At 48.3% G+C, this 23,436-nt stretch overlaps 1 protein-coding gene across 1 annotated transcript in view; it reads right to left on the reverse strand.

The window, feature by feature from the left end:
* The window catches only part of LOC133345832 (E3 ubiquitin-protein ligase HECW2-like), a 204,145-nt gene that overhangs the window by 67,787 nt on the left and 112,922 nt on the right, over nucleotides 1-23,436 (reverse strand). Inside the window, 9 exon segments of the mRNA XM_061556852.1 lie at nucleotides 3,502-3,711; nucleotides 3,713-3,898; nucleotides 3,900-5,026; nucleotides 6,251-6,351; nucleotides 9,629-9,771; nucleotides 11,953-12,122; nucleotides 12,243-12,318; nucleotides 12,725-12,819; nucleotides 17,047-17,154. Coding sequence (XP_061412836.1) covers nucleotides 3,502-3,711; nucleotides 3,713-3,898; nucleotides 3,900-5,026; nucleotides 6,251-6,351; nucleotides 9,629-9,771; nucleotides 11,953-12,122; nucleotides 12,243-12,318; nucleotides 12,725-12,819; nucleotides 17,047-17,154 — 2,216 coding nt within the window.

Genomic DNA, 23,436 nt, shown 5'->3' on the forward strand with positions numbered 1-23,436 from the left:
AACCACATCAAAACTGACAAGCAGGTCGTCTGGGGACAGGGCAATCCCCTTGATTGTCGATACCAGGTCAGTAGAGTTTAGTACTGCAGAGGTGGTTTTTCCAGTGAAAGGCCGTAGGATTTCGGACAAAAAACGAGCCAGTTTGTAAGTGGGGGAGTTGATAGTAGAGACAATGGGACGAAGAGGTGTATCTTCTTTATGTATCTTTGGCAAGCCGTACAATCTTGGTGGCCTGGCTGCAGAAGGTTTCAACGAGAACTGTTTGGTCTGATCAATTAATGCGGTTGAAGCAGAAATGATGTTGTTGGTTTTGGAGACGAGGCTGTTGGTGGGGTCTCTTTTTATTTTTGTATAGCTGCCATCGTTTAGTAGTTCTTGAATTTTGTTGTTGTATTCTATTTTGTCCATGATGACAGTGGCATTGCCTTTGTCGGCTGAGAGGATGACAATGTCATCCCTCTTTTTTAATTGAGCTAATTCAAAACGCTCATCTTTGCTGATGTTGCTAGCAAAGATGAGCGTTTTGAATTAGCTCAATTAAAAAAGAGGGATGACATTGTCATCCTCTCAGCCGACAAAGGCAATGCCACTGTCATCATGGACAAAATAGAATACAACAACAAAATTCAAGAACTACTAAACGATGGCAGCTATACAAAAATAAAAAGAGACCCCACCAACAGCCTCGTCTCCAAAACCAACAACATCATTTCTGCTTCAACCGCATTAATTGATCAGACCAAACAGTTCTCGTTGAAACCTTCTGCAGCCAGGCCACCAAGATTGTACGGCTTGCCAAAGATACATAAAGAAGATACACCTCTTCGTCCCATTGTCTCTACTATCAACTCCCCCACTTACAAACTGGCTCGTTTTTTGTCCGAAATCCTACGGCCTTTCACTGGAAAAACCACCTCTGCAGTACTAAACTCTACTGACCTGGTATCGACAATCAAGGGGATTGCCCTGTCCCCAGACGACCTGCTTGTCAGTTTTGATGTGGTTTCCTTGTTCACCAAGGTGCCTGTGCCTGACACCATCGCAATCATTGAAGACTTGGTTCATCAAGGACTGAATGCTGGGGTACCCCCCCTGGTGAGACACTGCTTAACCAATACATACTTCACCTGGAATGGAACCTTCTACAAGCAAATTGAGGGCACCCCAATGGGCTCCCCCCTATCTCCGGTTGTAGCCAACATCTTCATGGAGAAATTTGAGACGGACGCCATCCAGACTGCCACTCTACGCCCGACCTTATGGAAGAGGTACGTAGACGACACTTTTGTCATCTGGCCACATGGCCGGCCTGCTCTAGACCAATTTCTCGACCACATCAATTCCATACACCCAGCCATCAGATTCACCATGGAAGTCGAAAATGATGGCAAGCTACCCTTTTTGGATGTCCTAATCAAAAGGAGACCTGATGGTTCAATGAGCCACTCTGTCTACAGGAAAGCCACCCACACGGATGCTTATCTAAAACCGGATTCCCACCACCATCCATCCCAGAAGAATTCCCTCATCAAGACTCTATATCATAGAGCCCAATGCATCTCCGACCATGAACACATTTCCAGTGAACTCAAACACGTACGCCAAGCTCTTAAGGCTAATGGTTACTCCGACTACACAATCCGCAAAGCCATCACTCCAACCATCAAGAAGGATCCTGTTGAGGAGCCTTTCAAGACCATCACCTTACCCTACATTGCTGGGGTCACAAAAAAGATCTCCAAAATCCTGATTAAACACAAGATCCAGGTCCGATTCAACACAGTACATAAAATCCGTGATCTGGTACCGTCTGTAAAAGATGTGGTTCCAGACATACAGTACCCTGGCGTCTACAAACTAAGTTGCCTCTGTGGTAGCAGTTACATTGGGGAAACCAAACGACATGTCTCGGACCGCATCCGTGAACATAAAGCTGACCTGAAACACGGTAGGACAAACACCTCAGCCGTGGCAGATCACTGTTACAACTCAGTGGGCTCACATGATATTGACTTCTCCAAGACAGAGGTTCTCTGCAAGCCATCTGGCTATCATGAGAGATTCGTTCATGAGGCGATCCACATATACAAACACAGAGACAATTTTAACCGAGAAGATGGATTCTGGCTTAGCAATCATTGGAAGGACGTAATAAACCATTTCGACACACATTAGGGTGGGTAGAATAATACATAGTGTTATATTAAATGTATAAGGTATAGGTTGGTTTACAGCAATACAGTATATAATTTAATGTTGGCAGTATATAGTACGGTATATGCTCGTGTGATACAATAGAATAAAGTTTAGATGGAAGCATATTATATAATTTTTACGACGTAGAATTGTAATGTATTACTTGCTGTTAGTAACTCAGCTTAGTGTAGAGTATAGTAAGTATACTGATGGTGCTATGCAATTTATACTTTAGTTTTTTATGTAGTTTATACTTTAGTTTTCTACGTGGTTGTTGAGTAACTGCAGCTACATATCATTATCATTCCTTTCCTTTGTTACTGCTAATCCCTGCACCCCCCCTTGGTGCTGTTGATCCTGCATAATGCATGGGCATAATATGACTTTGAAACCCCCCCGCCCACCTCCTACGCATTTTCCATGTATATGCTAAATTCCTCTTCATATGCACATTCTTTTGTTAAGGCACTCTTTCTTCCACCTCCAACGCAGCTTATATATAAGCTCCTAGCTTGGCATTGTCTCATTCTTCACCTGAGGACGGCTGCTTGCGTTGTGGCCGAAACGTCGTGAGAATTGTTTTATTATGTTTTATTTTTATTATTTTATTACTTCTCTTCTACGTGACTTTACCGAAAAAACCAAGAAGATAATATGGTATTTGTATTTCTAAATTAAACTCTGCATACCATAGTGTAAAGCTGCTGCATACTAGGCAGGTTTTTACTCCAAACGTTCATCACCAACTTGACGTAGATCAACGGCTTAAAAATATCCAAGAGGACTGGCTCATGCACGTTTAACATCAATATTTCAAAGCATGAACCCGCTGCATTTAAGTGACACCACTCTCTTACATTAGCTCAGGATGTGATGCTTTCCACGTACCCTTCAAGCTTGCCAACGATTTCGTTGCAGTAAATTAAACTATTTCCATTTTACCAGGTAAGACCCACTGAGCTATAGAGCTTTCTTTCAGAAGTGGCCTGGCAACCAATGATAGCTCAACGAAGTGGCTCATCATGTGGAAATGTATAGCAGTCAAATACTCTACGCATGTGGAGGAAAAAAACGGACTCGGAAAGAAATCCACGCGACTTAGGGGAGAACATGCAAACTCCAAATATACAGCAGGCGTCAGGGTTGGGATCGAACCCACGACCTCCTGTATACCCGGCGAGGTAGTTAACATCTCGCCACTGCGGCGCGCATCATCCTCGGCAAGCATGTGCGTACGTACGTACACGATAAGAGCAACTCGCGCGGGGCCGCTCTGAGGAGCGTGGAACTCGCCGCACGCCTCACCTGAGTCCTGCTCCCCTCGGCCGTCCCGTCTGTGGCCGCGTCAGCGGAGGCCTCGTCCTCGTCCTGCGACGAGAAGGCGGTGCTCTCCGAGAGGCGGGCGCTGTCGAAGGACGACACGCACGTGGTGGTGCAGCTGTCCAGGGAGGACACGCGCGTAGCGGAGCACGCCGGACACGGCGCATCGCCCCGGTTCCCGACTCCCTCCGGCGTTCCGGCCTCCCGCCTCCACGTCCGACGCGGCCGCCTCCGCGAGGGGACTCCCCGCCCCACCCGCTTCGTGCTCCTCGGGGGCCTCCTCCTCTCGGGAGCCGCCCCCGTCCGAGACCACGCGGCCCGGGCTCGGTTCCGCTACGCTCTCGGTTCCCAACACGTTGCCGACGGCGACGTCCGGATCGGACCGTCCCGTCCAACGCCACCACGGCGGAGCCTCTCCGCTCCTCGGCGCCGTCTCCGCTCCCGAGCCTCTCCGCGGCGCTCCGCTCGGCTCCGGCGGGGCACTCCGGTCTCGCCTCGTCCCAATCCGGGCTTCGCTCGGGCCGCCGCACCCCAATAGGGCCCACTTCCTCGTCGTCGGCACCCGGCGCGGTCCTGTCGTCTTCCAACATTCGTTCCGCGCCATCGGCCCCTTCCGATTCCGGGGACCCGTCGCGGACGCCGCCATTGCCGTCGTCCGGCCTGGCACCATCTCCAACCGCGGCCGCGTGCCGGTCCCGCCGGTCACCGTCGCCGCCGTCGTCGCCGCCGCCGCTCTCGTCGTCGCCGTCGTCGCCGCCCGTGAGCCGCGTGGACGGCAGGCTGTAGAGCAGGCGGTGCAGCGCCACGTAGTGGGTGCGCGGGGTGGTCGGCTGGCGCGTCTCCAGCACCGAGGCCTCCACGCTCTCCAGCTCCGACACGACCAGCGACAAGGGCCGCATCTCCGCCGCGGGCCGAGCCTCCCCCAACGGGGAGAGCGACGAGCGGGCCCGCGCCCCCGCGTCCCCGGTCCGGTTCGACAGACCCTCGGGGAAGCCCGCCTCGCTCCTCACCAGATGGGGCACCCTCTGCTCGCCGGGGTGCGCACCGGGACTCTCGCAGTCCGAGTCGATGTAGAGGATCGTGTTCAGCCTGCTGTTTGTGGGGAAACTGCTGCTGAGGGCCACGGCGGGCGTCACGCGGTGGCCCTGGCGCTGAGCGACGGCCGCTGCCTGCCCCTCCACCAAGGAGTCCAGGTAGTCGTTGAGGGAGCCGTGCCTGTTGGCGGCCGCGGCGGCGGCGGCCGACGCGGCGGCCGCTGCGGCCACGTCCGCCTCCTCCGAGGCCCCTTCGCCGGCCCACGCGGCCACGCCGGCGTCCTCGGCGAACACGTCGTCGTGCGGGCGCGCTTCCTCCAGCCCCCTCTGCGTGGCGCCGTTAGCGTAGGACCTCTGGGTGGCTCCCAGGGTGCCGCCGCTCGTCTGGGTCTGCTCTTCGTCGTCCGAGGGGCTGGTCACGTCGCCGTTCGTGGCCGACACGCCGATGTAAGCCCCCGCCGAGTCGGGGGATGCATCTGCAAGGCACGGGGAATCGACTGAAGAATTGAGCGGTTAATTTTTTGGGTTTGTTTTATTTACATTAATTAGCAGGGGTATATGGCCTCTTTTGGGTTTTGATGGGTTGGTTGAATTGATGGGCGGAGTTGTTGTTGTTGTTGTTCAAGAATAGCTCGATAACTAAAAGCGCCGCTGTCATTGGAGTGGAAGATTGAATACGTAACATGAAAACTTCTCCGTTAAGCGAGAAGTCACGACCAACGCCATCAACTCGGTGACCGGAAATCGGTCACCATTCTCCATGAACAGCAACAAGTCAAGCTGTAATTAAACCTCGTTGGTCGACCATGAAAATGCCATTTCATTTCACTGCCACCAAGTTTATCGAACTTTTTCAAGCATCCTGAACTTCTACAACAGACACATCGCAAGACAGACACAATCAATAACCATTAGCGCAGAAGAGGCTTACAACTCTATACCCTTTGCAGGATAATTACTTTTCTTGACTTACCGAGGAGCACATCTGATTTCCAAGCTACCCTGCTCCCAATGTACACTACATTTAGATAGTGGTTCCAAATTATTCCTGCTTTGAAAGATTTACTATTGTAATATTATCACTGAACATTGTTTCGTGAAATTTATATTACAGTTAACTTGAAATTACAAACGCATCTTCTTCGCTGAGAGTTTTGAGTATAGATGAATGTGCTTACTGGCTATGTGGGTTCGTAAACATTATGAGAGTGGCCGTGTTTTACTGTACTCTATTCATTTCATTTTACCAGGCAAGGCCCACCGAGCTATGTAGCTCTTTTTCAGAAGCGACCTGGCCACAAATGATAGCTCAACGAAGTGGGTTCATCACGTGGAAATTCAAAGCAGCCAAATACTCTAATCACATGTTATAAATGTGGAGGGAAAGTCTGGAGGACCCAGAGAAAAATCCACTTGACCACGGGGATAACATGCAAACTCCAAACATACAGCAGGCATCAGGGTTGGAATCGAACCCATGTCCTCCTGCATACCAGGCGAGATGTTAACTATCTCGCTTGGTATACATTTAGAAACACGCGTTTCGAGTATTTGGCTGCTGTAATCGTCCACATAAGGCCACTTCATCGGCGCGATCATTTGTGACCAGGTTGCTTCTAAAAAAGAGCTACATAGCTCAGTGGGCCTTACCTGGTAAAATGTTAAATAGTTGAGTAAAAATAGTGGTAAAGATGCGGCACCTGGGTGCATGGAGGAAGTGATCTCGAAGCGGAACTGCAGCTGGCCGCTCACGTGGTCGGTGGGCATCCTTCGCGTCAGATTGTAGCTCAGCACCTGATCACTGCAAAGACAAAGACCCCCACCGCCCCCCCGCAGAGTTTTAAACAACTGTTGGGGCAAGGGTTGTTAGCGAGCACCTATGAAGGCCGGCATGGCACACGAGGGGGTGGGTGGCCAGCACCACGACCGACCTCCTTTGTCTCCCCAGTGGCGATGTTTACACACCGTACGAGGTACTCATTTGAGGCTGAGTCGAGCTAGGGGAGGCCCAGAATCGGTTCAGACAAAAAGAAGCCCAGCTGTTGGTGGTCGACTTCATCTTCAGGGTTTTGTACAATGGGGGATTCTGGAACCGGAGCCCTGACAGTAACCGTGTCTCCCCAGTGCTTGCCCAGACAACGTGTGCCAGTAACAACAGGCGCAAGCCAATCATTGCGAGTGACGAATTAATGTAAGCAGCGTGATAATCACGGGGCGTGTAACGTGTCAACATCACGCAAATGACAGACGCGTCAAATTGTACGCATGATAATATAATCCGTTAGTGCTGATACGGAAATGTTGCACAAAAATGTTTCCTACAGGCTGGGGCAGTAGTTCTCAACCAGGGTTCGTGGACCCCTGGGGTATGTGGCCATGTACGTGAGGTGATTTACCTGTCAAATTATATCATACACGAGAGTCATTGCCGAATAATCACGTATGAATCTGCCAATAAAAATGGACGACGATAACATTTTAATCCAAATGGTAACCTAGAACGACGTAAAAGGCCTGTAGCTTCCAAGAATAATATAAACCAGCGAGTGTGAACAAATTACGCTGCGCATGCAGAGCGTCCGTCGATTTTTTTGATTCGCTTGCATTTTACTAGCTCGTTAGGATACCTCACAAAATGGACAAGTGGTTGAAAATTGATGTGAATTATTCATACATTTATTTCTCAGAACCACGTTGGGTCAGGCAAGGGGGGTAAACTCGCTTGAAACGAAATTCAACAAGGGGTGTAACAGTAGCCAAAAATAGGTTGAGAACCACTGGGCTGGGGGTCAGAGGATGAATGACCCGGAGAAACAGTGCCGGCACAAGCGAGACACGCAGTGAGGCTGAGACGGAGACACCGCTGGCGAGACGTCAACGGGAGCGAAGGAATTGTGGGAGCGTCACAAGTCGGAGACGTCGTTCGAAGAGGCAGAACAAGACAGTGGAAAGGAGGCCAAAAGGAATTGTTTCAAGAATTGTTTCAAGAATCAAAATCATGACACCTGAATCTGACAATCCATCAAACTGTACAGAGGTGAATAATAAACATTAAAGCGGGGTAAATGAACCTCATGGCGGGACCCCGGGGTCCCATAAGCCCCCGGCTCTCGCATAAACATCATATTTTAATCTAAACAAACACTTTGCTCTTTTTCACTTGAAGGATGGTGGTAAGTGTTGTCTTGTTAAACTATGCCTTTAAAACTGAAAACTACTTACCTGCAGTACCTCTATTTAAATACACTATCGAAAACAAATGTACACCCCTCTGTCAATCATCGTGCATCTCAGTGTGGATTTGTGAACACACTTTGTAAACAGTACATAAAATAGTACGCGTTTTTAATGCGCTGTTGATATTGTAACAAGCGTTCACACCAATGTTACTCTACAGAGTCGTGGGTGGCCGCTCCTCTTATCCGCATTGATACGAGCGGTATGTGGGGACTATGGCTTAACTGCAAAAAAAAAACCTATCTGCACAGATGCATACGGACAAGAGAAGTACTATCGAACAGGAGGAATTAACGGTGCAACGCATCTCATCTGTTAAATATCTGCAGGATTGTCATCGATTGATCCTGGCTGCAGACATTGGTAGGTCACAAATAATAATGAATATAAGAGAGCAGTTTCACTGTATTATTTATACCGTTAGGACAAATAAAGGACTTAAGTCGTGTAGGCAGTTTGAGCAGCTTTGGATAAGACTTATGATCCTGCCCATACGCGAGCATGGAGTGCAGCATTCGCTTGTTCAGCTCTTGTGCGCTGCGCTTGGACGACATGACAACAGAATGATCCATTTCTTCGGGACACCGGGATCCCGCCATGAGGTTCATATATACCTTGGGGAATGCAGCATTGAAACACCAAACCCCAGCAAACAATTTGGTGTTACTATGCCATATTCCACAAATAATAATAATCAGTTCAATTTATAAAGCGGCCTAAAACAATTGTTCTCAGGGCGCTCTGCAAGGAAAGGCCGAAATAGTTTAACATCAACCGAGGAAAGAGGAAGTGGGAAAGGCGGTTTGGAAATAACTAAAGAGAGAGAAAGCCATTTTAAACAGACGGGTTTTAGTGGAGTCGTGACCTCGAAAGGTAACGCGTTCCAGAGTTCAGGTGATGCCGTTGCAAAGGCGCCGTCATCACCCCAAGTGTGCAGCCTAGACCATGGGACAGTGAGCAATGCACAATCTGAGGATCTCAATGATCTTGATGGAATATTCGTGGCTGAAGGAGGTCCTGAATGTAGGGAGGAGCAAGTCCATTTAAGGCCTTGAATACCAGCAAGAGAATCCTAAAATCAATATGGATACGGACAGGGGGCCAGTGATGGGTCAGGAGCACAGGTGTGATCCTTAAATGAATCGTTACATACACAAGCATGAGTCCTACATATAAATGCTTTTCTAGGCTTGCTTAAGAGAAGAGTTAATCAATTTCAATAAGCTCTCTCTATCGTAGCAATGACTTTAAGACACTGAATATTTCTACCTCTCTGGCCTCTCTATGCGCCGTGAAGAACGGCCACTGTCTGAAACGTCACCTGTTATATACTTTCTCTTGTTAAGGCCGCACAATGTCACTGACAAATGCGTTGAGCTTCCTTGATGTTACTTGTGCTTTTGCACCACTGCCAACGCAGCAGTAGCAGCGGCGTCAACAAATAATTGAACACTGAATAGCCGACCACAAATGTCACCATTGCAAATGCGACCGGTCTCCTAGCGATTGAGAGCTTAGTTCGAGGGAGAAGACGGCTGTCACTTTGTGGACACGTCGCCCCGTCTTGACGCGCAAACTCCTGGAGAAAATGTATCTCACTTCAGTTGGCGGTCGACGTTCGAAGCGCACTGCGACCCTCGCAGGAATGGTGCCGCCCCCCCCCTCCCCATGACACGTGGATCAAACAAATCACTGGAGACGCCGGTGTATGGCAGCAAAAGAAGTTTCTGTGAACGCTGTCGCAAGAGGTCATACTTTTGGTACAACGGTCCTTTGCTGGCTGTGTGTGACGAATGACCGACGAGCACTCGGCAGCAGCAAGTGCGTGGCGCTGCGAGTACCCGATGGCGTGTCTCTCGAGCAGCCTCTGCACAGGGATGCCCAGTTTGCCGAGGAAGCGACGGATGATGGGTCGGCTCTTGGCAAACTTGTCCTTCACCTCAATCTCCAGCATGTCCGTGGGAAGAGCCACGAAGCTGTAACCCTGCAGCGGGATGCGGACACGCAGAGAGACACGTGGGGGGGAGGGGGGCAGCATTACACAAGCACCTCTGTGTAGCATGGTTGGCTACGTACAGTGCAAAAGAAGTGGAATGTACATACATGCCCTTTCCATGAGAAAAAGGTGCAAACATGAGTAAACGCGGATGCCGATTGGCAGCGGATTCCAACTTTTGGAAAGGAAACAAACTCCCACAATCCTCGATGGCAAAATTCTACCAAGGACCGAACAATACAGGAGAATACATGTTCTTGGTTCTTTCGGTAAAGTCCCGTAGAAGGGAAATAATAAAATAATAAAAATATAAAACAATAAAATTATCACGACGTTTCGACTGCAACACAACCAGGAATATAAATCCCTGCAGTCACGAAAGCTTTAAATAAAAAAATACAGAAGTACAAACATTACAATTTAGATGGAGAGACTGCCATGTTAGCAACCACATCTTAAGAGCCATCATTGCGCCAGCATCAGAATTGTAGAGCATTCTCAAAACCACGATAACCACCTCTTTCATGCAAAGACTAAGATCTCTCAGTTGGTCCTCCACAGGCTGAGGAGACCGAATCGTATCGTGAACACAAAGGGTGGTAGGGTACACTCGAGGGGTGCGTGGTCAGCCCCACGGTCGACAGCCTTCGTCTCGTCAGCGCTGACATTCACACAACAGCGAGGCCACCCCACAGATACCCGGGCCAAGTTCATGTTCCAATTGCTACTGGTTTTATGCGTGAGCAGGAGTCTAACCCAGGTAGCCAGGGTCGTATCCACAGCTCCCTTTCGTATACGTACAATCACGCACACTGATTGTATATGGCTAACCCCAGCAGAATGCCTGGCTGTGCGATATGAAACTTAACGTATGGAACTTTAATGTGATTTTTGGGTTCGGATTTAACAAAGCGCACCACGAGTGGTAAAGCGGATGTTGCAGACTAAGGTCACAATGCTACTTACCCACGACTAAGTTGCGAGAAAATAATTACTCTACGTAACGAAAACACGAAAGCCAGCATCAAAAAACATATCTAACAAGTGTCACGGGACTCTCATCTGGTAATTTAATTTCATATTCTTTATATTTAAGAAATGTTTGAAAATTAGCAAATGAAAAATACATAAATAAACAAAGCAACAATGAAGCGATCGGAATATTTATTTAAATTCATATGCAGCTATAATTTCGATCCACCCCGCCCCGACTGTCCTACATGCACTCGGGTATCGCCAGGGCACTCCCGCCTGGAATGGGAGAGGCCCACACGTTCACAGAACGCACAACGCAGCCATACGCAGGCGCGCCACATGGGACACACAAACGCATGAGAGCGGATGACTACTAAGAGGTATAAGTACTCTGAGCGTATATACACAGCAGCGCATGCATATGGAAACGTAATAATCATGATAAATCCTCGCCAGGGTAGTTTTAGCGAGCAGAAAATGCCTACAGCAAGCTGCAGGAAGCGCTTTGACGTAACAGAGTTGTGGTGCCTGGGGTCAAGTCAGAAGTCAGCACGAGAGGACCCGAGATCACAGAACCTCCTTTTCATACAGACACAATAACCCCAAATAAGATGTGGCATACAAACACAAACCGTACATGTGCACAAGTGACAAGACACTGTCTTCATTCTGGCAGACAGAGTCTATACTTTGGCTCCCATCAATTCTGCAGACCAAGATTTGCCATGAAGCCTCGGTAATACAGGCACAGCCGGGTCATGATGCCAACCGCGGAGAGCCAGTGCCCAGTCAGGACCACTCAAATCACTTCTGAGCGTCACGAGTCTTGTCACTCGATCACAGCTTTAACAGTCAATCGGGCATGACACACACGTCTGTGTAGTAGCGTCTTGGCAGGATTTGGTGGGCTGCTGTGCAGGGGTGTGGTGGTGTGGTAAGTCGGCCAGCATTGCGGTGGTGTGGTGACTCACTGTGCAGCAGTGTGGAGTTGTGGTGGGCTGGCAAGCATGGTGGTAGTGTGGTGGCATGTTCGAACACTGCTAACATTTCCCGGCAATAGAACCTCACGTGAGCGCGGGCAAGAGGAGGCTCTGCCGTGTGGGGGTTCCGCGCAACGTTGGCACACGGCGTCGCGGTGGCGAGTGGGCGCAGGAAGAAGGGCGGGGGGGGGGGGCGGGGATGATGGGGGGGTACCTCGCCCTGCCACGCGGGGTTGGTGGTGTTGGTGACGATGCCGGAGCGGCGCTCCTGGCCGTGGTGTGGCAGTGTGGGGAAGGTGCTGCGCTTGCCGGGGTGGATCGAGATCTTGAGGTACGGGTCCGGGTTAAAGAACATCCCTTTCTTGAGCGCCGTCGCACGCAGCTCTGTCGCAAGTGGTCAGCGCGCACGCAATCGGGCCGTGTGAGTAAAGACTATTCAAGTGCTTAAATGTGTTGGGCAATTCATCGTCGGCATTCAGCACCGTGCCGCCCAGAGGTTCCTACCGGAGAGGGAGAAGCTGATGAGCCGACGCGTGTGCTGGCCTGGCTCATCGTCCTCGCTCGTCCCATCCAGGCTGGCCTGCTCGGCACCACCGCACACACACCAAAGACAAAGATCACCCCCGTATGGACAGAACAGGGTCAGCACACATACCGCATACATGCCGCACATGCACACACACACCACACAAGCCGCACGTGCCCACCACCAGCTCAGCACACGGCTCACACGCACGTGCACGTATAGCCAGAGAGGCCTTGGTCTCAGAGGTCAAGCGTCGTCATTAACGTGACATTCGATTCCCAGATGGTCAGAGTCATTTGCATTTAAGTTCACATGCCGTGTTGGGGGGGCTCAGGAAAGGGCCCACACCTCCGATTAGTACGGTTGGCTACGTACGGTGCGTAAGAAGTTCAACGTACGTACGTACATTCAAGGACGTGGTGCAAGCAGTAGAGGGGGTGCACCGGGCCGCGCCGCTCACCGTAGGGTTGGGATTGCGGACGGTGATGCACGGGGTGACCGCGCGCAGCGCCCCGCTCACTCCGTGGTAATACTTGAAGCAGATCTTGGTCTCCGCTTTGTATGAAAAACGAACGAACGAGAGAGAGAGAGACCCGCGTCGTCAGTGGCTCGCGTCCCGAGGCGGCAGGGGGAACGTGGAGCGGTCGGCGCGCAAACACGGGCCGCGCGGAACGAGGCAACCGGGTGCCATTCGGATTGACGCCCTCATGAATCCTATTCGCATTCGAATTACCACCTTCCGTTAGAAAGGCGACGTGTATCGTGGTCGCGATAGTTTATCATTTACACCTCGTCTAACGTGCACTTCACGCGGAGTTGCCGCAACAAAGGGGTATTTGACAAAATAACATGGGAATCAACATCAGAAGGTGATAATTGTTATTAACACCCGGATACGAACAAACACGCACAGAGGGCCTCCGTCCATGAGGAACAGTACAAGCCAAAGGCATGGCAAACAAGAGAACACCCTCTACAGCGGGGCATGCGGGAGGGAGGCAGTCACCCCACCAGAGAAAGTACGTTTAATGTGTATATTTTTTTAAATAGATATGAATGTAGGCCCCAATACAAAATAAAGCTTGAAATCTCAGGGACGCCGCCTTTGGAAATGTTATAGATCTGCCTCAGATCCTCTACAGCCACGAAGCCCCTTTTTAAGGAGGCCCTGCAACTTGTAAGAAGGCGTTTCTGCATAACAGCTCTCGGCACAATCATTCGAGTAAAGCAGTAGTGAAAGACTGCACTGATGTTCCCCTGACAATGTTTGAACTTGTATCACATTATTTGGCACAGTGTTTGGCCAATTCGATGTTGAGGACAGCTGGCAGTTGTGGAAAGAAACCAGAAAAGCCATTAAAAAAACTCACGCACATGAGCGGAAACACTCAAAGGTGTGCACAGACATGTTCACGAACCCACTTGCTGTACTGCACTATCCTGGCCCCACCTCATCACAGGCCATTTGGTTTGGGAGTTTTGCAAGTCTGCATCAAACCCCAACCTTTGCCTCTCAAGAGCCGCGGTGCACGCTGAGATGTCTCTCTCGAACTCATCTTCAACTCCTCCTTCATTGTGTTTCATAAGCTGCACATATTGTATTCATCTTCTTGGTTCTTTCGGTAAAGTCACGTAGTAGGGAAGTAATGCAATAATAAAAATAAAACATAATAAAACAATTCTCACGACGGTTTTGGCCACAACGCAAGCAGCCGTCCTCAGGTGAAGAATATGTCTGTCGATAAGACAGAGTCTGAATGACACGTCTTAGGCTTGGAGCGTCTATTTGTCAAGGCGCTCTTCCTCCTCCCTCCCAGCTTAAATAGACGCTCCAAGCCTAGGACGTGTCATTCAGACTCTGTCTTATCGACAGACATGTTCTTCACCTGAGGACGGCTGCTTGTGTTGTGGCCGAAACGTCGTGAGAATTGTTTTATTATGTTTTATTTTTATTATTTTATTACTTCCCTACTACGTGACTTTACCGAAAGAACCAAGAAGATGAATCCCTGCAGTCACGAAAGCTTTAAATCGAGATTGCATTCAAGCAAGAGGCTTTCGAGATGCATAAACTCGTGGGCATCAGTGAATATTTTCCTTTCCCCACTGTAGCGCAAGGAGGGGGGAGCTTTGAACAGATCCCGCTGGTCAAGGCTGCCTCCCCCACCCCAAACAAGGAATGCCGCAGTGTGACGCTGACAACAGGCGTTGCTTCAGACGGAGATAACGCAGTGGGGGTGAAGCAGAGGGATGGGTCACTGTTAATTAAAACCACACTCGTAGGCTGCAAACCCACAATAACTGGTTTACGATTGATTTTTAGCCTCGGCCACGTAATGATGAGAGCAAATGTGTGTCAATTATTGATTCGTAAAATTGGGTGCTAAAGCCCACGTGTTAAGTCCTCATTTTCTGGGTCTGTGTCATGGCCTACTGTCAAAGGTTGGATCCAAAAACACAATATTTGGCACAAACGCTGTGCAGAGGTCACACATCATTAAGTGATGAATGGCAGTTATTGTAAACACACACCATGCAATGTTCACCCTCACCCATGTATCAAAAGTAAAATTTTAATGTGCAATTTTATTGACGGACTGTGTATTTTCTTGGTGTAGTCTGGGACTGTTCTTGCTGTAGTTTTGCTGCCTTGACCAAGCTTAGGAATTGGCGTACTTATGCAATTTTAACTGACATACTTAATCTATTTCACGCATTTATTTTTAGTGATTTGTTGTTGTAACTTTCTGACCCACCCCGACAACTCTGAAAAAGAGCTGCATAGCTCATCGGATTTCTCCAGGATTAATAAAGATTTTGATAATAAAGATTCTGGTTCTGATTAAACATGTAACAAAGCATACCTGTCAACCCATACGATTTACCCGTATTCTTGTACAGGGAAATTGAGTTTTCAGGTCCATACGGCGTACAGCCGTTTCAATACGGGCAAAACAAAATCAACATGAGTTGGTGCATCCACATATCAAGCAAGCAGCAGCTTCAGCGTGCAAGATCACAGACAATTAGCATCATTGACACCAATTATCAAAATAAATACATAAAACAGTTTTTGTCCAGTAACATAATTTGTTACTGCCTATTTGTTTGTGTTTTCCCCTTGTGATGGGACTTTGTAGGTTGAACGTTGAGATGTATAAGGGCACTGGGTGACCAATAAGGTCTGAATTGGTCAGTAATAAGGTAGGCAATGATTAGGGTATGATAATGTTAATATTTGTCCATACAGAATGATGTTTCACTGATAAAGCCACTTCAAAAAAAACTCTACAGAGAGGCCCGTGTTCTATTTTTAATGTGCCTATGGGCTCAGAGGAGAATGAGATATCAGATGGAGATGTTCAGCAGCGGGTGCCTACAATGGACGACGATGACCACGGAGAAGCTAGTTCTGGATGAGAACATTTTAAGAAGTTTAACAAGGTTCTCAGAAGTTAATTTAAGGCCCTATTTCTCACAGGAAAAGTTGATATTAAACGAATAAATCAACATAAAAACTAATTCGGCATGAAAGTATCAACACCTACACAGCATTGTATGTCACGCGTTATCTATGTGAACAATACATATATTGCTAAATACATATTTATCTTCACCTCCATTCGCCTCACCATCATTGACCTGACCCCCACCGATCTCCTCACCACGACTTCGTCATCCCTCTTTGTTGGGGTCTCCTGCCCTCATGCCTCCTCAACACCACCGTCGCTGCCACTTCTTCCCTCGGCCTACCCCTTACTCCGCGTTTCAGCCGACCACCGCCCTCTGTGCGCCATTAGGCCTTGCCTGCCTGCTCCACGCACTCCACTGCATCGGCCCCATCAGGCTCATCGGCACAGCGCCCGTCCCATACGCTGCTGGCCTCATGAGTATTGCAGGATGCACTGGGACCCTCACTGGGACTACACTGGGACCCTCACTGGGACAAATCCCTTCATGGTCTTGCCCCACGATATCATGCCAGGCTTGTATGTTTTCTACGTGCCTTCTCGCCCTCTACGTTCACAGTCTTGGGCTGTCTCTCTCTCTCTCTCTTCCTCCTTCTCCTCGCGCTCAATCCACGCTGTCACTCTTTTTCTCTCTTCTCGTCCCCCTTCACTGGAACAAACTTCCCACTCCACATTAAACGGTCACCTTCGCTCACCGGTTTCCGCTCCTCACTCAAAACTCACTGATTGTTCCCAAGCTCACCCCACGACCCCTTAATCTTTCCCTCATAACTGCCACCGTTACTTTTCCCTCCTCGTATTCTCATTATATGGCTATCACTCATTCACCATTTATTAAATCCATTCATCATTATTCACCGTCATCAATTTCACTTTCACCGAATTCGCGCATCACAGATTCGCCTATTGCTTTCTCTCATCTATTTTATTCACAATTTCATCTCCACAAGTACATTCATATATATAATTCTGTGTAAAGCGCTTTAGATAAGGTGCAAAACCAAAGGGACCCTCACTCAGACTATGCTGGGATCCTCGTTGGGACTGCGCTGGGAATCCTTGAACCTGGGAATCGTTGAACCTGGGCCGTGCCGTGGCATCCTCTTCCCACAGTTTCTTCTCTTACTTGTGACCCTGACCTCAACCACCCCCCACTGCCATCTTCCCCCTGAATGTTGCCCCTCACTTATGAAGAACATCTTGATATGCCCAGAGCATTTAGATGCCAAAGAAATTCAAATGCATAACTGTAACGATGTGGGGGCTGCCCCATGCAAGGTGGAACAGCAGCCGTGGCGGTTGGGGCACTCACACTCGGTGAAGTACGGCCGTGGCTCGATGCGCCACACGATCTGGCCCTTCTGGGTGCCATTCACTCCGCGGTTCTTCGAGTCCCAGAAGTTGCCCGGAGAAGTTTCGTCTGCAGTCACACAAACACAAAAAGACAAAAATGCCCCGTAAAGCCTCAACAGCCTGTAGGGGCAAGTGTTGTTAGCGAGTACCTATGAAGGCCGGAACGGCACACGAAGGGGTGGGTGGCCAGCACCACGCTCAACTGCCTTTGTCTGCCCAGCGGCGATGTTTACACACCGCACCAGGTACTCATTGGAGGCCGATACGACCTAGGGGAGGCCCAGGACTGGTTCAAATAATCGTCACTGGTGTTGGCCGTGAGCGGGAATCGAACCCGGATCACCAGTTTCATAGCGCAGCGCGCTAACCGCTACACTATCACTCCCCAATATATAGAGACACACAGAGAGACACGCCAAAACAGGTGGGCACAAGTGCACGCAGAGCTGACATCCTGAAAACGAATTGGCACGACTTTAAACAAAACACACAATGTACTTGGTATTGGCCAAACATCACAAATATTTTTAAAAAATTACCTGCAAACTATTAAAGTGCGATTACATTCCAGCAGGGACCTGCCCTGAAACACTGCAGTCTTGAGACACTGTGAGGCTTTCCTTAATTGGTGGCCAAATGTCCCCAATACAGGACCTACGTGAAAAGGAGTCCTCAGACTCCCGTGAGAGGGTGCTGGGCGAAGTGCATGGACGATCTGGAAGAGTTCAGTTGGCAACCAACAGGCTACAATAACCAATACATTTCGATGTACAGCAGAAGCCCTCTTCACGACGGTAATTGATTCCACATGTTAAAGGTTTCATTATTTCCGAGAGCATCGAAAGTTCCCCTTTTTCAACCAAAAAACACGCTTTGTAATATTTAAACAATGGATATTAGTACATAAAGATACTAACAACATTATAAACACATAATATTAAAATAAACATGGTTAATCAATGAATTAATTAATATTTACTGTACCTACAACACACTGGGCTCTATGTAGTCCAGTCGTGAAGCGATTAGTGGTTAACAGGGGTGGTCGTTAAGAGGGGTTCTACTCTAATTGTTTACCTCCTTGTACTTTTGCACATGGGTTTCCTTTGAAACCAAGAGACTTGAACCAGCGCAAGTTCAAATCCTGCTACTGAGAATCAGAATCCGGATTTAAAGTGGAGGAATCCGATGAAGCTATGAAGCTCTGTTTTTCACGGATGTCCAGTAGGGGCACGGAGTCAGAAGGTTACAACCTGGTAAAGTGCAACTCGGTCCATCAGCAGCACAGCGTCAGTAAACAGAGGTTTGGTTGTTGCATGAACGTGTTCCCATGCCGTAGGTTTGTGGAAATGATGTCAAGTGGGTCAGGGTTGCTCAGTAAAGACGAGTCCCATCCATTGCTCAAAACAGGTCGCGACATAACTTTGACCTTTTCACTTTCCTTCGGAAAATGAAATGGCCCCGGTTTCTGGGGAGAATGCTGTGAAGGCAATAAGCTGGCGATAAATACGTCAATGTCAAGGGTCCTTTCCAAACGTGATTTTCACAATCAATATGAAGTCATTTAAGGCTGCGAATGCGAGGACAATGAAAATAACTCGAGTGTCGTTGGAAGAGCGGAGGTTTGGAGATTTAAAATAAACACATTTCCGGTTAACGACCACGACTGACGGTGGTGTTTTTAACAACAGCAACAACAACAACAAAAGCCAATAAAAATGGTTTCTGCAAAAATACTCCGGGATGTTTTCTGAATGGACTGTGAACAACACACTCACTGTGGACTTCCCAGCACATTCCCGCTGTGCCCTATAAAGCTCTCTGGATATGGGGAAAGAGCAATGATTTAGAACACACACAGCAGTGCCTGTACCCTGCAGCCAGCCCGTCCTGTGTTGTATAACCCTGCAATCTGAATGGAAAAAGTTCTGGATAAAACAGCAACAAAAACTAAAAACACTTTACAGATACATGATAACATCATCACAAGACAATCGTCACGGAGCAATCGCAAAGATCAAACTGGCTCAGGACTTGCTCCGAACTCGGTACCTGTCACGAGCCCGTGCCGCGAACCCGTAGAGTATGTACGCAGGAGGTTTGTAACGATTTGCGGCCGGCCCCGCGGTTTTATCAATCGCCCACAAGCCGGGGATCGTAATTCAATTCAAGCATCGATTCCTTAATGCATCGCTCTGTCTCGTCTGCGCAGCCATCCTCTTTGTGCGTTTCTCATTCGTTGCGTTCATTATTCCAAAGGAAAACTTTGCACGTGTTAGCATCAGTGTAGTTGGAGATGATCCGTTCTTACACACACACACGATTTGACGCAAGTACGGCGAGCATAACAATATATTTTGTTCCATGAACAGAATAATCACCTCATGCTTCATACAGTGTGCAACTGTTGTTACCCCGTATGATTATTATTATTCCGCTTGCTCACCCAGAAAAGCCTCACTGAACCTCAAAACTCTATTTTCAGGAGGGTCCTGCCAAGACTTTGCTGTAGGTGGCGATGTTGCTACTGTGTGTGGTCCCAGATCCCAATGGAGCAATTTGCCGGTAATGCTGTGGCATTGTGACGTTTGGCTGAAACGAGTTATACAGTGTAAGTATATATTTTAGCTATGGGAGGAAACCATGGGAATCTCATGCAGACCAGGGGGAGAACATACAAACACCACACAGAAAGCCACCTGAGTTGGGATTCAATCCCAGAGCTTCTTGCTGCGAGCCACGGGTGTTACCCCTGCACCACGCTGGGCCCACAACGTCGTTAACAAATGCCTTTGGCTCCAGTATGAGCACAAGAAGCACAGTGTGTTGTTATTCTATAATCACACAACCCCCATTACATCTGTTCCGCAATGTCGCCTAAGGGACAACTGAATGATCTGCGTGTGTTTGCGTTGGGTGGATTGGTTGGGCACCCTTGCTCTAAGTAGTTAACGGCATTTTTATGACAAAGCTGCCCTGCGATAAAAAGGACCGTATTGCGGTGTTGTATGTGTCATCATGAATAAGGCATTTTATTCAGGAATACCACTGCATCATCTGGCACATCCTTCAACCCTTGAGCAGGAATTTTCTTAAGACAACGACCTATGTTACATGACAGTCTTGTTTATTTTTGCATTTTCAGAATCTGCAATTTACTTACGTCTGCACGTACCGAGTTGAAGAGTGGTGGCACTGCGTTTCACACACCACGCGATCACAAAAACCTGGTGACCCGAGTGAAATGCCCGCCTACGGAGAACAACACCGGTGTGCGAGTCACACCTTGGACTGGTCCTGGGCACCCCCTCCCCCCCTTCACCAACCAGCGTGGTGAAGTATGGCCAAACAACCCCCCGTGACCGACACGGCAGACGGTAGTGGATTCACAAAGGGCTGTAAGTGGGGGTTTAATTGCAGTTATCATGACCGGGATGAGACCATCAGCTCGCTACATCCGAGAGCCCAGTTTAACGACGGGCGGCTGCTCAGATTTAAACACGTGGTCTCAGTGGTGCCAGCTCTGTGCTCTCATCTATATTCATATTTTTAAAAGATATTTATATTTAAAGGTATTTATGTTTTTCCGAGTACAGTAGACCTCCGATTATCCACGCTCATGGCAGGGAGGACGGCCGCGGATAATTCAAAATCGCGAATAATCCAAAAAATATAAATTTTCCGCCGATAATCTGGTAAAAAAACACGAATACAAGTATATATTGAAACTCACAATATAAATGATTGGATAAATCACTCAAAATGAAGCAAAAGTGACGATTTTCATTGTTAATCTTTTGATTTAGAACGAATATTAATGATGGAGCGATCGATGCGCGTGCTCCGTAATAACACGTTCCTGCTTCAGCGCAGAAGACTCCATTCCACTAAGTGGATGATAGCAGAGCCACGCCAATCAACATCAATCAACCTCCCCCGACTGTTGTTAAGATATGCAACTACTGTACTGTAGAGGTGATCACGTGGATTTCGGATTAACCAGAGCGCATATTTGTTTGGTTTAAGCACGTGACTTTTAATAAACATTTCCAATAATAGCAACGTAAAACAGTTTTTAATTCATTAATTTGGGCTTGAATGAAAATCCATGCGTTATTAAAACATGTCCAAAATCTCAGTAGCGCAGTTAATCCGCAAATCGTATAAACCGCACGTGGATAATCGAGAATCTACTGTATAGTGCGATTGTAATCACAATGTAAATTGGAAAGAGTCGGTCGGTCATCGCCTGAACAGAAGAGGAACGTCTTAAAACCCTAAACTTGAACAGGGGCAGGGATTCAGCAGCTCGGTTTAACGGGAACAGAGACAATCAAACAACAGAGAAGAAGCAACCTCCGACTGAGCACCAGGTCCGTCGTTGGCTTTGACAGGAGGTGTTGCTCGCTCAAGTGGGAGTGCATGTGAAAGGAAAGTAGATTCAGATGAGAGGGGAGAGAGAGGTAGGGGCGGTTCCACAGAGGCTCTTGAAAACGGTGGGTGAGAGTCACCTGTGGATTACTTGAGACTGGACTCGGAGCCAGAGGAGGGATCCGAGGACTGGAGTGGTGACTCGTGTACGGGCACCGGTGATGAGCCAAGGAGAAACTTTGATCGACAAAAAAATTTAATCTGCGACTTCATTGCCTCCCTCCTCCCCCCACTATTTATTTGGTGATAATGCATTGAGCACAAATTACACAATAAACCTCATCATGCTCGCCAATAACACTTTGGCCTGAAAAGAAAAATTATATAACAGGCGACGTTTGAATGAACGCCATTGCCCAAAGAGTTGCCTATTATACACATTTACTTTTCAGGCCGAAGTGTTGTTGACGAACGTGTTGAGTTTTCCGAATAAGAGGAGTTATGTGCAGATAGCAATGCAATCCGTGCATTTATATGTCTTTGCAGTGACATAGAATGGGTCACTAGGGTGCTGGTTACTGGTAGAGAGCGGGATTATGGGTGTCGGGCAAGTGAAATGTGCCACTGGAGCGCGTCGCGCCGGTTGCTGGCAGAGGGTGGGAATCTGAGGACACAGCAGCCGGTCTGCCAGCAGGGCACGTGATAGGCCGGGATAAGGGATTTAGGGTAAAGGTGACAGAGGGGACACGTGGGGCAAAGCCCAGAACCTTCTGGTATGTTCCAGAAGGGGGCGTGGCCAAGGGCGGAGCCAGGCCACGCTGGGGAGGATAAAAGGAGGTCCCAACGCTGGGTCGGGGCTGTGGAATTAAACTCGTCGTCTACGCAAGTCTTCGTCCCCGTCTTCACCTCCTCGGTGTTGTGGGTCAGGCAGCGTGCCGGCCGTCCTGACCCGTGTGTAGTTATCCCCTGTGCCTGTGGAAGTGTAGAATAAACGTGTGTGCCTCCTACTTACTATTAGTGTCTCTGAAATGACTACTACACATTTATAAGGGGCACTCGGAGAAGTCGTTGAGACTCAGATTAAGAAGGTGTGTGTATATTTATTGGATGTGAGGTTCAAGCTTCATATCCATCCGCATACAATCACTTTTAACCAGGCACACAATGGTTTGAAATGCCATTGTAAAACTAACCTCGTTTTGCTGATTTCTTATGTTTAAAATGAGTTGATCCAATAATAACTTTGCAAACCAACTTGCTCCGACAGGCAAAATGTTGCCTTATTCGTCAAAAAAAACTTAAATTGTCACTCCGAGCGCACTTTTCTGTAATCTTCATTCAGTTCCTTTTTAATTGCCGTGTCACTTTTGACACCGCCTCCCCCGCACTCTGACATCAGCAGCGCGATGTCACTCGGGCGCGGGAAGCGAGCGGCGATTGGCAAGCGCTCTCAAAGTATATATTTTTTAAGTATTTATAATAAATATAATAACTACAAACTCGCAGTGTCACTCCGAGAACACTCTTCTACAATTTATGTTCAAAAAGTCCTCGATTAAAATGTCAAGAAGAATGGGTTACTCTCTGTGCCATGACTTAACATGAAGCAAATTGCTTCTTTTTCTTTTCAAATTTTACGGCTGTGTAAATTGAGCGTAATTATAGGGCTATGCCACCACTAGCACACTCCTTGTTCCAGAGGCTTGCGGTTCGCATTCAGCAGGCCACCCTAGTCATTAATATAAGTGTATTAACTGTAATGTACTATGCAATGTCTGCGTTTATATTAACTCCTGACGTCAATCTCAAAAGCGTAGACCATCGTGTGCCGGCGTTATGCTCCATGAACCACACATGACTCAACTGGGATTACAGAGCAGCAACATCTCCCCCTACTGTAAAACTACTGCAAACCGTGTCCGTGAAGTATTGTATGTATGTTGAACTTCTTTCACACCGTACATAGCCAGCCGTGCTA

The sequence above is a fragment of the Lethenteron reissneri genome, chromosome 23, assembly GCF_015708825.2.
Source record: "Lethenteron reissneri isolate LAM-NWPU_2019-01 chromosome 23, ASM1570882v1, whole genome shotgun sequence".
Classification (NCBI taxonomy): Eukaryota; Metazoa; Chordata; class Hyperoartia; order Petromyzontiformes; family Petromyzontidae; genus Lethenteron; species Lethenteron reissneri.